This window comes from Synchiropus splendidus, chromosome 13 (assembly GCF_027744825.2).
Source record: "Synchiropus splendidus isolate RoL2022-P1 chromosome 13, RoL_Sspl_1.0, whole genome shotgun sequence".
Classification (NCBI taxonomy): domain Eukaryota; kingdom Metazoa; phylum Chordata; class Actinopteri; order Syngnathiformes; family Callionymidae; genus Synchiropus; species Synchiropus splendidus.
This window is the reverse complement of record NC_071346.1, coordinates 13642577-13659275: the sequence shown is the minus strand read 5'-3', so window position 1 is coordinate 13659275 and position 16699 is coordinate 13642577. Positions and strand designations below refer to the sequence as shown.

At 41.2% G+C, this 16699-nt stretch overlaps 3 protein-coding genes across 3 annotated transcripts; 2 read left to right on the top strand and 1 right to left on the bottom strand.

Moving 5' to 3' along the window:
• Positions 1 to 115: 115 nt before the first annotated feature.
• On the top strand, positions 116 to 3958 carry fam151a (family with sequence similarity 151 member A). Its single transcript, XM_053883776.1, has 11 exons — positions 116 to 272; positions 859 to 1011; positions 1082 to 1394; positions 1599 to 1656; positions 1746 to 1835; positions 2514 to 2590; positions 2795 to 2931; positions 3024 to 3164; positions 3225 to 3328; positions 3415 to 3574; positions 3636 to 3958. Exons 1-11 carry the CDS (start codon positions 116 to 118, stop codon positions 3956 to 3958), a joined length of 1713 nt encoding a protein of 570 aa, XP_053739751.1.
• A 268-nt stretch (positions 3959 to 4226) lies between these two features.
• Positions 4227 to 9996, bottom strand: LOC128769358 (acyl-coenzyme A thioesterase 11-like). The gene is made up of 17 exons (XM_053883018.1): positions 9872 to 9996; positions 8774 to 8963; positions 8615 to 8684; positions 8489 to 8549; positions 8103 to 8207; positions 7885 to 8020; positions 7490 to 7581; positions 7179 to 7240; positions 6948 to 7067; positions 6696 to 6834; positions 6566 to 6621; positions 6423 to 6489; positions 5816 to 5899; positions 5618 to 5751; positions 4955 to 5116; positions 4697 to 4823; positions 4227 to 4619 (listed from the first exon to the last, which is right to left on the bottom strand). Exons 2-17 carry the CDS (start codon positions 8955 to 8957, stop codon positions 4383 to 4385), a joined length of 1836 nt encoding a protein of 611 aa, XP_053738993.1. The 5' UTR covers positions 8958 to 8963; positions 9872 to 9996; the 3' UTR covers positions 4227 to 4382.
• Positions 9997 to 10691: 695 nt separating this feature from the next.
• On the top strand, positions 10692 to 15226 carry ttpa (tocopherol (alpha) transfer protein). Its single transcript, XM_053883494.1, has 5 exons — positions 10692 to 10996; positions 12653 to 12806; positions 12945 to 13138; positions 13272 to 13382; positions 13447 to 15226. The coding sequence occupies exons 1-5, from the start codon at positions 10814 to 10816 to the stop codon at positions 13768 to 13770; spliced, it is 966 nt and encodes a 321-aa protein (XP_053739469.1). The 5' UTR covers positions 10692 to 10813; the 3' UTR covers positions 13771 to 15226.
• Positions 15227 to 16699: the final 1473 nt, after the last annotated feature.

The window sequence follows — 16699 nt, the reverse complement described above, 5'->3', positions numbered from 1 at the left end:
CACACACGCCGCAGGCTCTCAGGACACTGAGAGGTGAAAGGAGTGAGAGCTGGTCTATTTTTCAGGTGTCAACTATTTAAAATATATGTAGTATTTCTTTCATTTTTTGGTCAGAATGTCACACTCTGGCGACTTGGACAGGAAGATCCACCAGGACCTTCATCTGGGCTGTTTGACAAGAACTCAGCTTGTTATTGTCTCTGTTGCAATTGGACTTGTGGTGCTGGCGGCCGTCATCGCTGTGCCTGTTGTGTTGCTCACCAAAACCGAAGGTATGAACAGCTATATTCCATCCTTCACATAAGAATCAGAATCAACGAAACTCCTGGCATATGTACTTTGGGCAATGAGCGGAAAACTTCAGCGCCAAACGAAAACATGCCAGTCTTTTTGGATTAAGAGAAAATAAAAGAAACATTTACAGGTACAACGGCATCTGGTGTTGTGAAATGTAATGTAATGTGTAAATGTCAGAAATTCAGTCAGCCAATAACACAGCGATTCACTCTGCCACCAAGCAACATAAATCACATGCAGCTTCTTATCTCCTGAAATGCATCTGCTATACTCTTAAGTGACTAGATTTACACCTTCATTATCACAGGATCTAACACACTTTATGGCTCATTTATCACAGAAGTCAAAGTCTCTGTGATAACACACCTGCTGGACACCTGTCCACAGGTGATAGTGATTGCTGCCCCTTGTAATAGTGTATGATGGCCTTTATGCATTAAACACTAGCGCTTATTATTTATTGTTTCAAAGTACACTGAGTAAAGTTGTATTTTTAGATAGTTATGGTTAAACACAGTGTCAGGCATGCTTCTATTTTTAGTAATATCTTTTGTCTCCCAGATCTCCCTGATGTCCCTCATGTTCCGTTTCCGACTGATGGAGACATGCTGGATTACCTGGTGCAGACGGGCGAGATCGAAAAACCCGATGGCCTCCTGGCTAAGTGGTTTCACCGAGCCAACAGCAAGGAGGAGATGAACAAGGCCTTAGAAAGTAAAGTAAATGCGCCTTTTGCACCAAGCCAAGATCAGGTCGACTCCTCTGCCTTCTTGTGATCCGTCAGGTGATGCCATGATCCTGGAGGCTGACGTCACTCTGGAGGGTTATGGGACCCCCAATGAGAAACCTGTGCCCATAATGGCCCACCCTCCGAGCATCTACAGCAACAACACTCTGGATGAATGGTTAGATGCAGTGCTGTCCTCCAGAAAAGGTGTGAAGTTGGACTTCAAGGCCCTGAAGTCTGTGGGTCTGTCATTGGACCTGCTGAGGCAGAAGAACCAGAGTCGAGGGATAAACAGACCGGTGTGGCTGAACGCTGACATCCTTGTGGGACCCAATGTGCCGTCATACATGCCCACAGTCAATGGAACCAGGTGAGAGCGTGTTGACAATGAGAATGTTTCTTGGATTTTTTAAATCTATATATATATATATATATTCACTTCTACGGTATGTACAGGTTTACCATCTTCACTAGAAGAAACTGCTGTTTAAGGCGTAATGAAAGTTCATTGTTTGTGTGACTGAATTTACTCACTCACCAAACTTCTTCTTCCTGACCTTCAATGGAATCAAAGATTTCTACAGTTGATACAGGAGAAGTTCCCCGATGTGACGTTATCCACTGGATGGATGGTAAAAAAAACATCAAAGTCATTTTCATGAGTAATGTGTCGAGTGATATATATATATATATATATATCACTCATGTATGTGTGCAATAGGTGGGTTACGCACCGCCATTTTTTACAAACAGTTACAGCAGGGCCATGGTGGAAGACATGTACAACATGGTCAAAGACCTTCCTCAAATGGTGAGTTGTTTATACTCATACTGATGCAGAACAACATAGTATACTACATCTATCTTTCATGGCCAACGTGGTCATACTTATACATCTTTAGTGGCGTTAACTGGACACTATATAGAAAAAGAAAAAGAAAAAGTTACAGTCTGAGTCTTGTTTCCCTGTCAGACCAACTGATCATGCTGCTTCTTGGAGAGCAAGTGGAGCTCTGATATGAATCACAAAATAAGTTGCTGCAAAATACATACAGTACAGGCCACGAGTTTATTTTAAATCATTATTTTCATGACTATTTACATTGTAGATTCTCACTGAAGACATCAAAACTATGTATGAACACATTTGAAATTGTTTGGTAAACAAAGAACGGTGTAATTATTCAAAACTTTTATGTATTTGATTCTTCAAAACTGCTCATTAGCTGTACTGCTCATTTAGGGTTTGTGGCGCTGCCAACAGATCAATAGGTGGCTAGTTTGAGTCATCTAAGATATGAAACATATTTAGACCTATTCAAAAAATACATTTTCTTACTACATAATCCCAAATGCTTCACATATTTGATGTCCTCAGTCTGTATCTACAATGCAGGAAGTAGTAAAAATAAAGAAAAAACACTCAAACCTTGGGCCTGTACTGTATATAGGTGACGAACAAGAATGTTCATCTAATTTGTGCCTGCAGGTGACGTTCCCAGTGCACGCTCTTCTTGTTCGAAAAGGCTGGCAGCACATCAGTTGGCTTCTTAGCCAGTCGCCAAGGTAACACATCATCATCATGTTGTCTCAAAATGTCACATCTTCACTCGTGTGAAAAAAACATTCGATTTTCTTTTAGGTCCTAATGTTCCAATACTTGTTTTTGTTATGTTAATCTTTGACTCTGACCTCTGAGTGTGATGCAGCCAACTGTCACGAGTGTAACCAGCAACCAGAGAAGGTGAATGATCTTCACGTTTACCTCAGGTTCAGTCTGACACTGTGGCAGGGTTCTACTCATCCAAACGTCAGCGATCTTCTCTTTGTTCGGGACAACAGCCACCCAGCCAGGGTCTACTACGACATATATGAGCCCACACTGTCTGAATTCCAGCAGGCTGCACGTAAGGACAGTTCTGTTTCCATGATAAGAAAAAGCATGTGTGCATATCAAAGGCAGTCTGGTTATGAGTGTTTATTCGGGTCATGTCTCCAGGACAGATGGGTCGGGTTAGGAGCTTCTATCCTGGAGGAGATCTCATGGACTTCCTTGATCACAAACGCAGAAACAAACTCTCCATGAATGTCCGCTGGCTCATTGTCACAGACCGGGACACACTTTCAGCTGCACTTTCAGGTTGGAACAAAACAATATGAATCTCTAAGATCATGTTAAAAGTGAAATTATTCATGGCAGACAGTACTGGTGGAATGCTGGTCATAAAGATAGGATCGAAAAATGGGCACCCAGATGCACCCCTTGTGGAAACCACTGTAGATAAAGAGACATTGAGATTGCAGGTATAGCCATTCACACAATTGATACCTCAAAAATATATAACTATCTGCTCCTAATGTGATGACTATCTATTCATTTGGGAGTCCAGGATGTGCTGCAGATTCTCCAGAATACAGCTGATGTCTCATGGGGGCTGTACCTCAGGGTTCCTTCCATGTTGCTTCTAGAAGCTTCTCTCAGGGAGCTACAGTTGGCCTACAGCAGAGATGAGCTCCACAGGCCTGTTTGGATCAGCCTGGAGGGATCACATGACTTCATCCAGGTCGGCCATTGTTTCTCCCATCATTTAGGAATGTTTGTTGAAGTAACCTTCTCCCCCACCTCATCAGGAATTTGTATCAGTCGTGGAAAGAACTTTCCCGTACGTCACTCTGGTCCTGGAGCAACGCAGCTGGCCACCTGTGATACCATCGCCCCTGACAGGCTTGTCTCAAAGAGTCGCACTGCACCTACGCTCCAGAGGTCTTCCAAAGAGGGAGCTTCACTCTTTGGTCAAGATGATGGACAGTTATGATGTCTTAGTTGAGGAGGACCCGGGAAGCAGAGACGCAACTGTGGCTGACCTTAAGGAACTGGTGATTAAAGAAGGAGCACGCGGAAACTTGTATTTGGAATGTCAGAATGGTTATTAAACAATAAAGAAAGGATTGGGAATAGAGAGATTAAAATTGACTTATACTCATTTATTGGTCTATAGCTTGCCTGAGTCTCTGCCCCTTCTGGTCGGTAATGATGTGCATTTTGACTGCATTTTTTACACAACATTTGCCTGTGAAATACTTAAATAAGACTGCAAATGGGGAATGTCATCCCAGGACAGTAAAATATGTTGTTGGGAAAACAAAACTGAAATAAAACATCCTAAGGTTCTATAGGAATAATAATATTTTATTGATCATTACTGTGAAATAAAAATAAAATCATTCGATGGACATAATAACATAATTTCAGGCTGGAAAATTGTTATGCAGAACGTACCATATCTGTGATGTAAACAATCGACCTGACTTATCGTCATGTAGCGTTTTGATCGGTAGTGTGAAGCCTGTGCATCGTCTACAGCTCAGTGCTGCTCAGGACAATAGGCAGTTCATCTGCTCCCTCATTGCGTTTATAACGGTCTGGATCGGTGACTCGGCGCTGGCCTTCTTCCTCGTCACAGGACGTCTGACGGTTCTTGGTCAGGTACTCGCTACAGGAGCAGAAGTTGTTGTAGAATGAAGAGGAGAGGCCAGCGATGTCTGTGGAGAGGTAGGGGAGGACTTCTGGAGACGCCTGGTTGTAGTAGCTGATCTGGAGAGACATGGACGTATGACCTTTAAAAAAAGCCTTGCGTAAAGTCAGAGAGGCAGGAAGTTTCAAACACAGACCATGGACTTGTTGTTGCTGGTCTCCAATATGGTGAATCCAGCACATAGGACCTCCCCTCTGTTGCAGCCCTCGGCGGGAGGATAAGTGGGCAGGGACACAGAGCGCAGCGCGATGACGTATGGATCTCTATCATACGGATCACAAATGTTTTTGAGAGGAAACCCTCACAAGCAGAGGAATATATGAACTTCATAAAGATCAGCGGTTACTACTTGTATTTGAGGTTAGTTTTGTGCAGCGCAAGCATCCCCACTCACCCACTCGCGCAGGGTCTTCTTGTGGAAGCCAAAAGGATAAAGTCCTGGAGGATTCCAGGCCCCTGTTTGGTGGGAGAGGCGGAGCCATTGCAAGTCACTGACGGCGTCACCACCCGGTACAGGAAGTCATCATCATCCACCTGGCGAATCAGCTCACATTCCCTGGTGTGGACAGAGCGTGTTTCAAAGTCAAACAACTCACTTCTGCACTCTGCACTCTGGTGTGGTACAAAATGTAAGCAATCATGGTAAACTTGCATTTTTTGACTGAGCTCATCCGAGTTTGACACATAGATACGAACGCACATATCCAACCAACCAAGCCCTTGAAGCCTATGTCAAGGCCATGCTAAGCTACATCTCAACTGGAAACATGACACACTCTAAAAATGAAAGAATCTTTTGTTGGCATTACATAACTATAGATGCTTCTGTCGATTTATTGTGCATGTGGTGAGCAATCTCACAAAAAAACAAAACAATATAACATAATCATAACTGACTATAAAATACATTTATTATGTAAAAATTTGGGACATTATGTTATGATTTATGTCTGGTTTATTTGTCACAGAGAAATGAAACGCAGCCTGGTTTGTTAACATAGACAGAGCCTTTTCTACATTGTGTTTGTAAATGAGAGGAAATGCTGGTGTCTGTTACTTGTAGTTGGAGTCCCAGCTTGGTCTGTTTCTCAGCTCAGCCAGCAGTTTGAAGGCTCTGCGAGCCGGTACGTCCACCTCCGCCTCCACCCTCACGCTCAAGGCAGACTTGTGCTCCAGTGTGTAGAGACGCACCTGAGAGGAAGGTAACAGGGCGCCATCTACTGGTGGCACTGAATAAAACAGGACGGTGACAAACCTTGTCTTTCTCAGAGTTCAGACGCCAGTTGTTCCTAGCAGCAAGCATTTTCAGAGCAGAGACATTGTTGTAGCTCAGATACACCTGGAGAACACAGACACACTTGAATGACAACAAGTCATGGATTTAAACTTGAATCTTTCTAAATTCTTCTTTGGTTAACTACTTTGTGCAGTTCATTTCTGCTTACTCAGCTTATTTTTTAAGCTGACTTCCACTGTACAACTTCTACTTATGGTCCACTTGTTTCCCTATTTTCAGATGGCAACGGTTATTTATTGCTGTACACAGGAATTCTGATGCAACTTGCAAAGCACAAACCATTTCCAGTGCAGAATCACAAAAAGAAAAGGGTAGATATTCTGCATTTATTGGAAAATAATATTTGGACTTGAGTTGCAGGTCATAAATGACTAGGGCTATTGGAGATGCCTACAGCTATAAGTTGCATAGAAGACTTCAAAAATAAGTTTTGCCAAAAGGAAAGTCAATAAAAGATCAGGCAAACACAAATAAATGACAAAGGCACTCAATCTATAATTCCCACAGAGTTAACATAACAAATCTTTAGAGCATGTTCATTTTAAAAATGTTTTCACTGGCTCACCTGGTTCCGAGGATCCCATGGTACAGATAAAGGAACCTCGCCCTGCTTTCTTGAAATGATGTATTTCCTTCAGGGCAAAACCAAAACACAGGTCTGAATAGCAGTTTCAACATCCCTCAGTCCTCAAACAGACCAACTTTCACCTGTCCAGTCTGATTTTCTTGCGTGCTATGGCTTCCTGGAACCTTCTTTCCCCCTCCTGTCCAAGTTGGGGCATGAAATTAGAAATTTTTGTCCAATTTATATGGAGAATACCTCAGGTGAAAGACGTACCACAGGTTCAGGGCGTATCCTTGGTAACAAACACGGCTTCCCCTGCTGGTCCAGCACCTCAAACGTCATGAAAGCTGAATTAATGTGTCGGTTGGGCCCCTCCTCCTGGTAGGCCTCTGCTCGCACACCAACCTCCATGCTGCAGACACATATTAACACTCATGACACGCTCACTGACAGAGAGATGATGTCATCACCCGCACAACAGTGAGGAGGTATGCTAGGCAGCCGGGTTTATGAGGAATCTTGTACCTGGTTTTGAAGGCGTTGTTGACGATGGCTTTGAGAAGCAGTCGGTCTCCTATCTGTGACGGGCCTCTGAAGGTGAACATGTCGATGGTGCGCAGGGTGGGGTGAGCACGGCACAGACGGCTGAAAACAACAACACAAGAAATGTTGACTTTGAGCAAAGAAACTGTGACACATAGCACTAGCTGTACTGCAGTGTCATGTCAACACTGTAGTTTGTGTTAGGCTGAATACCTGGCAGCTATTGTCGCTACGTTCACCATCCAGGCCATGATCTGTCCTCCAAATGTGTTCACCTACAGTTCACAGAAAGTATGACACAAGTCAGCCATAACATCATGACCACCTCCCTAATACTCTATGGGTCTTTCTTGTAGCGTCAGAGTAACCAAAGCTCATTGACAGACATGGAAAGTGAGACCAGTGAAGTTTCTATTTCACTCTGATGTAAATTATAGTGGATTATGAAAAGTGGATCAGGAAAAGAGACTAATATGACAGGGCTTTCCTAAAGCTGTGGTCGGGTGCAGAGGAGAGTGAATAACCTGATGGTTTGTGTGCGGAGGAAGAACCAGTTCAACACTCTCCACCTTTGTCTTCTCTGCGGGGACAGCATGACTGCCTGCCAAGCTCTCAGCTGAAGAACACAAAAAAAACAACCCCCCACCATTCTCTTGAATGACATCATGTATTTGGGGGTCTCTTACCATGGTTTCATACTACCAACGCTAATACTTTGATTATATTCCACAGCGATTTTCCTTAAACCATAACCTCTAGCAATATTAATATTTCTCAGTCTGCCACAATAGTTCAACTAAATGGTATTTAAATTTCATCGTTGTTATGTTACTATTACTACAACTATTTAACTACTATTACTATTGTTGTCGGGTTTTTTTGCATATAATTGAGAACAAAAAGTCCAATGTATTCTCACCCTGCAGGACAGAACCATGACACAGCAAATCTCTGATGATGTCATCATGTACCATCCTGACCCTGCGCCTCTCTGCTGCAACACTGTACTCCACCTGCTCCTTCTGAGTGACTGGTGTGATGGGTTTCAGGATGACCTGTTGGCACATTTATGGTATAATACTTGGAGGTTAGAAACAATCATTAACTTTTATGTATTTTTTTAATAACTCCTGTCACCTTTGTCCCAGTGTTAGACCGCTGTGTTACAAAGGTAGCAAAGGCGTTGCAGACCCTCCAGTGCCGGTCCAAGAATAGGTCCTCACATCTCACCTGGATCCCAACCTGGGATACAATAAAGATTTTAGATCATAACTTCCAATATCCTAGAGTTGCTTATTATTATTAGCATTATTATTATTAGTGTCACGCATGTCTTCATGGAGTTGATGTGGTTGGTCTATGGACCAAGCCCATATTTATCTCTCAAAAGAACATTCTAAACTAATAGAAAACTAAACATTAAATGTCAAATAAAAAGGTAAAATGTATTTTCTACAATAAAAACGGCTATATTCAGCATTGCCCTATCTATGTTTTTAATGTACTGCGGGTGTTCAACTGACCTCCATGCTGGTGTTGAAGGCCCTGTTGACCTTTGCTCTGATGCTCACCACCTGACCCACACTGAGCGCAGAAGGAAGCAACAATAAGAGCACACACTTTTGAAGATTGTGCAGAGCTACTTTCACCTAATGGTGTGCTCGAAGTGGATGTCATCCATGGAGGCTGTGACACAGGGACAGCCAGCATGCCTCTCCGCTGAACATAGGAACCATGTGTCACTTCCTGTCTGACAGGTCCTTTATCCCTTTACATCACATCACCCAGCACCAAAGGTCAGACCTCACCAGAGAGGCAGGCAGTGGAGTCCATCCACTTAAGCAGCTGTCCCACGCTAAGCTCCTGACGGTGGTTGCTGTGACACGGCATCACGATCTGACTCATCTTCACTTCAAACGGGTTGTGGCTTTCATCTTCCTCATCTTCCTCCTCTTCCTCATTCTCCAGAGCAGCTGACTCTATGGAACTCATGATGAGCTGACAAGAAGAAAAATAAAAAAAGCTTGAATATTCTTAATAATTAGGTACTATAAGTAAGTTGGATAAATTAACCGTTATATTTTTTTTATTTAGGAAAGGTACAGCATGCAAGAACAAATTATATATGTATTTTGTTTAAAGAAAGTTTCATAATATTGTGTACTTATTTTAGACAACAGCAAAACAAGTATTTTGTTTTGGACAACAATCCAAAATCTATTCACTATAGCATACAATTCAGTTGTAACAGTAAAAGCTAAACGTTTGTTGAGTGTTCAAATCTTGCCACTAAGGATAATTATTAAAAAGCAGTCTGATTTGTGGATGAATAATCCCGACTTGAAACATCTTTTTACATTTGCTTGCTCATGACTTTGCTCATGAAGGTCGATTTTTTATCGAACTTGTTCTTCAGGAAGATTAAAACATTGAAACAAAATGGAATTTGGACTTGAGTTTATGACTACCTCTATGATTACCTTTAAGTTGTAATGAAGAAAAAAACATTAGAACCTACGTATTAGGAAAAGTGCACAACACAGTACTGCAACATATTGCACCTGAATAACAGTAACTGGCGCTGGTTGTGATTTAATTCCAGCAAAAAGCACCGATATAAAGTGCAAATAGCAAATGCTGTGGTCTTTGTCAGCGTGCTATGTTTGTTTAGGACGAGCACATTTGAGCAGTTCTGATGGGATCACTATGCGGTTCAGTTTAGCTGTATCGTAACGCCGTCTGGTGTAGTTGTCAAAACAATGTTGTTTTAGCACCTCAGCTAACACTCAGCTGTCAGAAGGAACTTCCGCCTTTTCGAGCCCCCGAAAACTTCATTCCACTGACATAACAACAGGAGAAAAGTCGGACTTGAAAACTACCACCGATAGATCTGGACAGTGCCTTACCTCCTGAAGGTGCGAGGGGGTTCCCGAGGACTCACCGTAACAAACTTGTTGTGAGCCCCCGTGCAGCAGCAGCAGCAGTGGGGCTGTAGTAGGGAGTACGAACCAGCAGGCGTAGAACCTGCGTGTGTGTGCAGGCGTGGGCGCGCGTGCGTGTGTGTCTGCAGCGCGCATGCACAAAAACGTGGAGCGAGAAGAAACATATCAATACTGACTCTCACTGCACACGCATTTTCACATTTCTTATTCTTATTCTTATTGTTATTTTTATTCTTATTCTTATTCTTAAGCAACAAAGCCACCCAACGACAATGAATTCAGCAATATAAACTTGTATAAACTGTAACGGGTTATTAATATGAGACGTGTTTGTATTTAGAAGCTGTTTTCTAAATTGGAAAAAAAAAAAACGCTTTTAAATGAACACATTTTGAAAGAGTTTTAGCGCCATCTAGTGGAGCATTATGCACATATCCCTCTTGTGACACGAATGCCAATGGAATCTTAACTTTTCCGACCATTTGTACCATCTACTTTGTTGAGGAATTGCCGGACTATGAAGGAATATAAAACTATTTCTTGTTTTAGGTTTGCAGGTATATTCAGGAGGTACGAAGAAAAGTGATGAACGGATTTGCTTGTCACTTTCGGGTGGTTTTTATATTCGTCTACAGTCAACAGGTGCTTACTGTTTGTGGGGAGGAACCGGACCGAGCTATAGTTTCCATGCTTGTTTGAAGCCTGAGGACTTTGACCGTCAGGTTTACCGCTACACAGATGTGTTTACTAGAAGTGTGCAGAAACTTTAGGAGGTTGCCGTGACACCGGTCCCGCCTCCTCAGAACTCCAAATCACTTCCAGGGACCAGTTCGGAGTCCAACCCCTCTACCTCGAGCTTGAACTAAAACCCGCTTCCACTTTCAATCGGCTGGTTCTACCTCCGACATGAGTGGACCGGAGCATGGAGGCGAACCCCCGGAGGACTGGGAGCTGCTGCAGCCGCTCGTCTGTAGCCTCAGGCGGCGCGCCATGGAGGCCGAGGATCCCTGTCCCGTCCGGACCTTCTCCCACCAGTTCCTCGTCAAGTTCCTGCGGGCCAGAGATCTGGACGTGGACCAATCCTTCATGGTAAGGTTTCACTCAAAATACCGGTTTCTCCGCGGAACTCGACACCACATGCGACAAAACCTTTAGTGGTTTCGCTCTGTTGTGATTGTAAAAGCCAGGAGAAGATCTAAAAAATATATAATAATAAAAATAATGCAGTAGTGTGAAGTCATCTTATATTAACATAAATAAAAAATAACCAACCTTCTGTACAAGTTCTTCTATTTAGCATCGAATTATTTTCTATATTTCATACACAGAGTGACTTTTAAAATTTTCTTTCTGACCCTCCGCAGCTTCAATATGACTTCACTATCGCTTTTGTATTTGATGTTTTGGTAAGGTGTAGTTTCATATTTGATATTCTTAGCTCCAGGATGTCATCCTTATTTCAAGGAAATGTTTTAGGACGAATGCCTGATCAGTGAATAGGCAGCTATATCAAATGACCCTCAACACTGACAGAAGAGTTTCATATTTATATGTTCTGTTCCTTGTATGAATCCAAGAGTCATCCTCCTTGAGCAGGAATGTATTTCCCAACAAGCAGAACCATTAACTAAGTATTGCAACTAACCACAATTAAATGTATTAAATACATATATACAGAGAAACACTGCCTTTACAGTTCTGGAGTTGTCTACTGTGGTACATGCTTTCAGTTCCAAGAGGCATTTAAGTTTGGCACTTAGCCATTAAACATCACTCATATAACCCTTTGGTAAATTAACACATATCTGCCTCTTTATTGGAAGCAATACTTTTGTTATTACTTAATTAAACATATATTCGTTGTTAAAAATTCAATTTCTTTATGTAAAATAATCAGTTGTGCTATCTATTAATCTATTCATAAACTGCACAACCATTCAAAAGCAAGTATTATTGTGAATAGCATATGAAGCCTGTATCCACTTAATGTGTTTTTACAATATGTTACTAAGTTAAGTGCAGTGACCCAATAGCAACTGTCAATCATTGTTCCATATAAACATAAAAGTGGCCTGGCAGGCTGCCTGTTCTCTTTAATTTATTCGTTCTTCTACTTTAAATATGGCACTGACCATTGCATATCAAGAAAAGAGAAAGTAATAATTATAATACAAATAAGAGAAACCAATACATTTTTATAGACTGAGCCATAAATGAAATTTTAATTTAATACTACTACTAACAACTCACACTAGCTATATGAAGGGTCCCTTCCGCCTATTGGTGGAGTCAGATGCATTAGATATGAGCCGTGATGTAGTTTATTTAATAACCATGCAATACACTGACTTAAGAAACCGCGTCTTGAAAAAGACACTTGCGTGACTTAAGCCTTGTAACTTTGTGGGTATGTTTCAAGACGTCTTGAGTCGGAAGGGAGTTTGTTAACTACCAATGAAGCAACTTCAAACAAGGCCTGGAGTTACAATGGAGCAGCAATAAATCTGTAATCTGCCCGGTAATAACAACAATGAAACCAAAAAGTGCTGTGTGTGTGTATTGAAAAAATCCCATTTCAATCCAATTTTAATATAAAGTAAATATATAGAGTAAATGTTACCATATTTATTTTGAGTCTTTGTTTTAGACTGCTCACTAAAACGGCAGGATTCATGCTTCTCTGTCTGCGTTTGGGTCAGATGACTCCATATATCTGCATATTAGTGAGTCTGATGTGGCCTGCAGCTCTTACAGAACTACCTGCGCTGGAGGAGAGAAAGTCCTGAGATCAGCGGTTGTCTGTCCCCGTCCTCTGTGCTCGGCCTGCTCAACACTACCTACCATGCTGTCCTTCCTGAGCGGGACCACACGGGAAGCAGGGTGCTCATCTACAGGATCGGTAGGTGTGGGGCTCTGCTCCTACATGTGCTGATAGCTGTCCAGGGTGTCCTATAACTCAAGCCAGTTCAGCTAAACATGTATGATTCATTTAATATGGAGACTTTTTCAATTCCTGTGTCAATCTATGCGTCTGTAGGGCAGTGGAACCCAAAAGACTGGACCGCTTTCCAAGTCTTTCGTGTCAGTCTGATGACATCAGAGATCATCTCCATGGAGACTGTGACACAGAAGCAGGGAGTGAAGGTGATATTTGACCTTGAGGGATGGACCTTTGGACACGCCTTTCAGATCTCCCCCTCGCTGGCTCGGAAAATATCCTCCGTTCTCACTGTGAGTATGTGACAGGTATAGAGCAACGCTGTATCATGAAAAACTGGAGTTTTCCAGAGCTTCTTCTTGTTGGTGCATTCATACAGATCACAATTTTGATGAATGGCAAGCATTTTATTTTTGCATTTGTCAGAACTCCTTCCCATTAAAAGTTCGAGGAATTCACTTGGTCAATGAGCCCATCTTCTTCCAGCCGGTCCTGGCCTTGATCCGTCCCTTCCTGCCTGAAAAGATCAAACAAAGGGTCAGTCCATCTTCTGAGAGCGAAGGAGTCAAGAAATGAAGTCATTCTCTCATTTCTGTTGCAGATCCACATGCACAGTGGAGACTTCCAGAATTCTTTAGGCGACTTCTTCTCTCCGCACGTGCTGCCTCCAGAGTACGGAGGGGAGGGGCCTGGAATGGAAGAGGTGTGTAGAGACTGGGCGGAGCGTTTGTGTCAATCTGAGTCGATGCTCCAGCAGATTGCAGCGCACCCTACTGGAGACATCGACGCTCCGCTTGAAGACTTGATTTCAGAGGAGCAGCCAAGCGTGCATCTGACGGAGAGTAGATGTTTACCTGTAGAGCCTGCTGAGGGCGTAGAGACCAGTGTTTCTGGTGGTGTTACAGTAGATCCCCTTGTCAGATAGACAAATCTAGGATTGCTGAGTCACCACATCACGTACTTGTGATTTTATCTGAAGCCATTCACAAAGGGTTTGCTATAAAGTGCCCAGGGCCAGAATGGCGACCTCAATGGGACTTGAACCCATAACCACTCTCACTGCAGTGATCCTGCGGAGCCGCCCGCCATACTGTTTATCCATAGTCTTAGTTAGTAACAACTAGGTCTGTGTAATGATGCTGCATTAATGCTTTATAACAGATAGCGGGGACTGAGGAATTCAAGCTAAACTTAATTTAGTACAGAGTTTCTGTTCTATATTTTTTGCTTGTTTGGTGCAATAAGTAATCTGCTGATCAAAACATAAATGGAAACTCTGAGGAACGCCTACTGCGGACCCGTGTCCGACTAAGTCAAAGAGGAGGGCAAAATTAAAAAAAATATATTGTCTTAATAAAGCAGCATTTTTAAATGAAATTGCATTCTTTCCCTCTTCAACTGTTACAGTACCTGATAGGTATTAGCAGTAGCAGTGCCCTTTTAAAGGTTCTGAAGTGACTGTGAAACAGTCCTGAATTTAAGCCGACAAAGTAAGTATGAGCTTCATCAACATTTTTATTTAAAAAAAATAAATTAAATTAAAATCTGTTTTATAACTGTAAAGCACTTAACTCTTCTTATAATAAAGAAGTCAAATATTTGGACTTATTAGATAAGTACAAGCCAATTGCCCTCATTGCCATGACCCACCGTTTACCTGTATATGAGTGTTGTGGAAGAAGAAAAGTGGAACAAAGGACAAACAAGAGGGTGTAAGTAATATGGGCGGATCCAGGTGTGAGTGACTGTCACACTCGATTGTGATCAACTTTCACCAGTTTACCACACGTTTTTTAGAGGCGAGTCTTGTGAGTGTGGACGAATGGTTATCTCAGTTCTTTAATGTGAAAAAATGCTACTTAATGAAGCGAATACACCATACACCGTGCAAGCTGCCTGAGATTCCTATATGTGGATGAAGGTTGTACTTTTATGTTAACGTGCAATGAATTTGTTAGTCTGCTGTTATTATGAGGATAAGAGTGATACAAAACAGGAAATGACCGTGGTCTGAATGGAAACATCAGTTTTTATGTCATAATAGATTTTAATTTAGTTCACTGTTTGCTCATGTTGGTTATATTTTTTCATTCTCATGTTTTCACTTCATGTATGGCATAATGTCTTGATCATGTTTGATAGTGTATTTATTGTAATCTTTCCATGAATTGTCATTATTTTTTCAATACTGATCATTAAATTGTATGCTAGTATATCACAGCTTTCAAACTGAGAATTCATTCAAAATTGTTGTTTATGATTTAATATCTTCAATGTTCTCTTAATAACTCGAAATAATTCCTGCTGTATAACTGAAAGGAATGTTGACTGTTAAAAGACATACTGTAATTCAGATGTGCCTTATAGTCGTCATTAAATCTTCAACCGATTTTGTCATTTTTAGCAGCCTCTTTTTGATATTACGGGCAAAAAATGATGAGGTCAGTTTTCCACTGCTCACATGCTTGGTAATGAATACATTTCTATTTTTAGACCATACTGTATAGAGGATGAGCATTTTAAAAGTGGACCCTTACCTCTGTTGCCTACTTCTGGTTATGATTTCAAAAATTAACTGTGACTCTAACTAAATTATAGTATAGTATAATATTCATCTTTTTGTCATTTCTGAAGTCACCTCCTAACCTACCTCAGCTTATTTATTAGCAACGTATGCGCAATGAATAATAAACAAGATCTTTAAGCTACTCATTATGCAAGAGAGAAACAAACAGCTCGCTAGTCGTTTTTTGGAAGTAAATATTTGTCATTGGATTTGTATTTTATTCAACAAATACTTTTGTAGTGGGAGTTATGAAGAACATAATGCAAGTCAATTTCAGCAGGTGTTAAATGTTAATGTCTGTTGCTCTCCACACTTGAACTCCATGATCATGGGAGCAACAGATATAACAGAAAAGATAACGTGTCGTTGGTATGTGTTGCACCTGCTGGTTGAAAATGATCAATTATTTACAAACTCAAGAATCCTCACTGTTATTTTTCTAAATCCTACTAATAGTGGCGACCTTTGAGCCTGGGGCCAGTAAACACATCTGTCTAATCTCTTATCATCTGTTCACTTCCAGTGACACCACTTTTCTACAGTCAACAGTCTGGACATGGGCCACTGGTGTCCTGTGTGCATAACTAGAACCTGATCCAGGTCAAACACAGGCCTTATGTGCTCTAATAATGAACTGTTACCTTGAGCTAAATCAATTTAGATAATGAATGACAGGTGAAATGTATATTGAACCACAATTTGTAAATCAAAATAACCTCACTGGAAGCGCTGAATCGCAAACTTACCTCTGTCCTGATATTGCCTCAGCATTACATCACAAACCATGATTTCCCAACTCTGAAAAAAGGAGAACCAGTCAGTGCTCCACTGGGCTTAAACCCAGGTGACCATGAGACATGGTGCCTTTGTCACATCAATTAACATATATATATATATATATATATATATATATATATATATATATATATATATATATATATATATATATATATATATATATGGTTCCTCAATGAAAACACGTCAATAAACAATAGAGGGTTTCATTTTCTTTCTTATTTATTCCAACAAAAATATTAGTTAGAATTTGTGTATTTTTGTCAACTGTAAAAATGTAGACAAGAGCTATTATGACATTAAAAATGAAAAAGCAGATTAGTTTAAAAGGTCTGTGAAATTTTATTGACACCTTTGCATCTTTACCTGAAAAGCAGATATAACTTCCCTCTGTGGTCAGCGCTGACTGGAAGGAAGTCAACACTTCTTTCTCAAGCTCTTTTATTCCCTCTAGTGGAACAACAGGGAACTTTTTTTTAAGTAAATGTATTTT

What these genes read in the sequence shown, in the direction of transcription:
- fam151a (XM_053883776.1), top strand. Translation starts at nt 116, where the DNA reads ATGTCACACTCTGGCGACTTGGACAGGAAGATCCACCAGGACCTTCAT. An exon ending in CCCACAGTCAATGGAACCAG is followed by an intron (nt 1,395 to 1,598) that starts GTGAGAGCGTGT and finishes ATGGAATCAAAG; the next exon opens with ATTTCTACAGTTGATACAGG. An exon ending in AAGAGACATTGAGATTGCAG is followed by an intron (nt 3,329 to 3,414) that starts GTATAGCCATTC and finishes TTGGGAGTCCAG; the next exon opens with GATGTGCTGCAGATTCTCCA.
- LOC128769358 (XM_053883018.1), bottom strand. Translation starts at nt 8,957, where the DNA reads ATGAGTTCCATAGAGTCAGCTGCTCTGGAGAATGAGGAAGAGGAGGAA. An exon ending in TCATGGTTCTGTCCTGCAGG is followed by an intron (nt 7,582 to 7,884) that starts GTGAGAATACAT and finishes TGTGTTCTTCAG; the next exon opens with CTGAGAGCTTGGCAGGCAGT. An exon ending in AAGAAAATCAGACTGGACAG is followed by an intron (nt 6,490 to 6,565) that starts GTGAAAGTTGGT and finishes TTTGCCCTGAAG; the next exon opens with GAAATACATCATTTCAAGAA.
- ttpa (XM_053883494.1), top strand. Translation starts at nt 10,814, where the DNA reads ATGAGTGGACCGGAGCATGGAGGCGAACCCCCGGAGGACTGGGAGCTG. An exon ending in ACGTGGACCAATCCTTCATG is followed by an intron (nt 10,997 to 12,652) that starts GTAAGGTTTCAC and finishes TGTGGCCTGCAG; the next exon opens with CTCTTACAGAACTACCTGCG. An exon ending in AAATATCCTCCGTTCTCACT is followed by an intron (nt 13,139 to 13,271) that starts GTGAGTATGTGA and finishes TGCATTTGTCAG; the next exon opens with AACTCCTTCCCATTAAAAGT.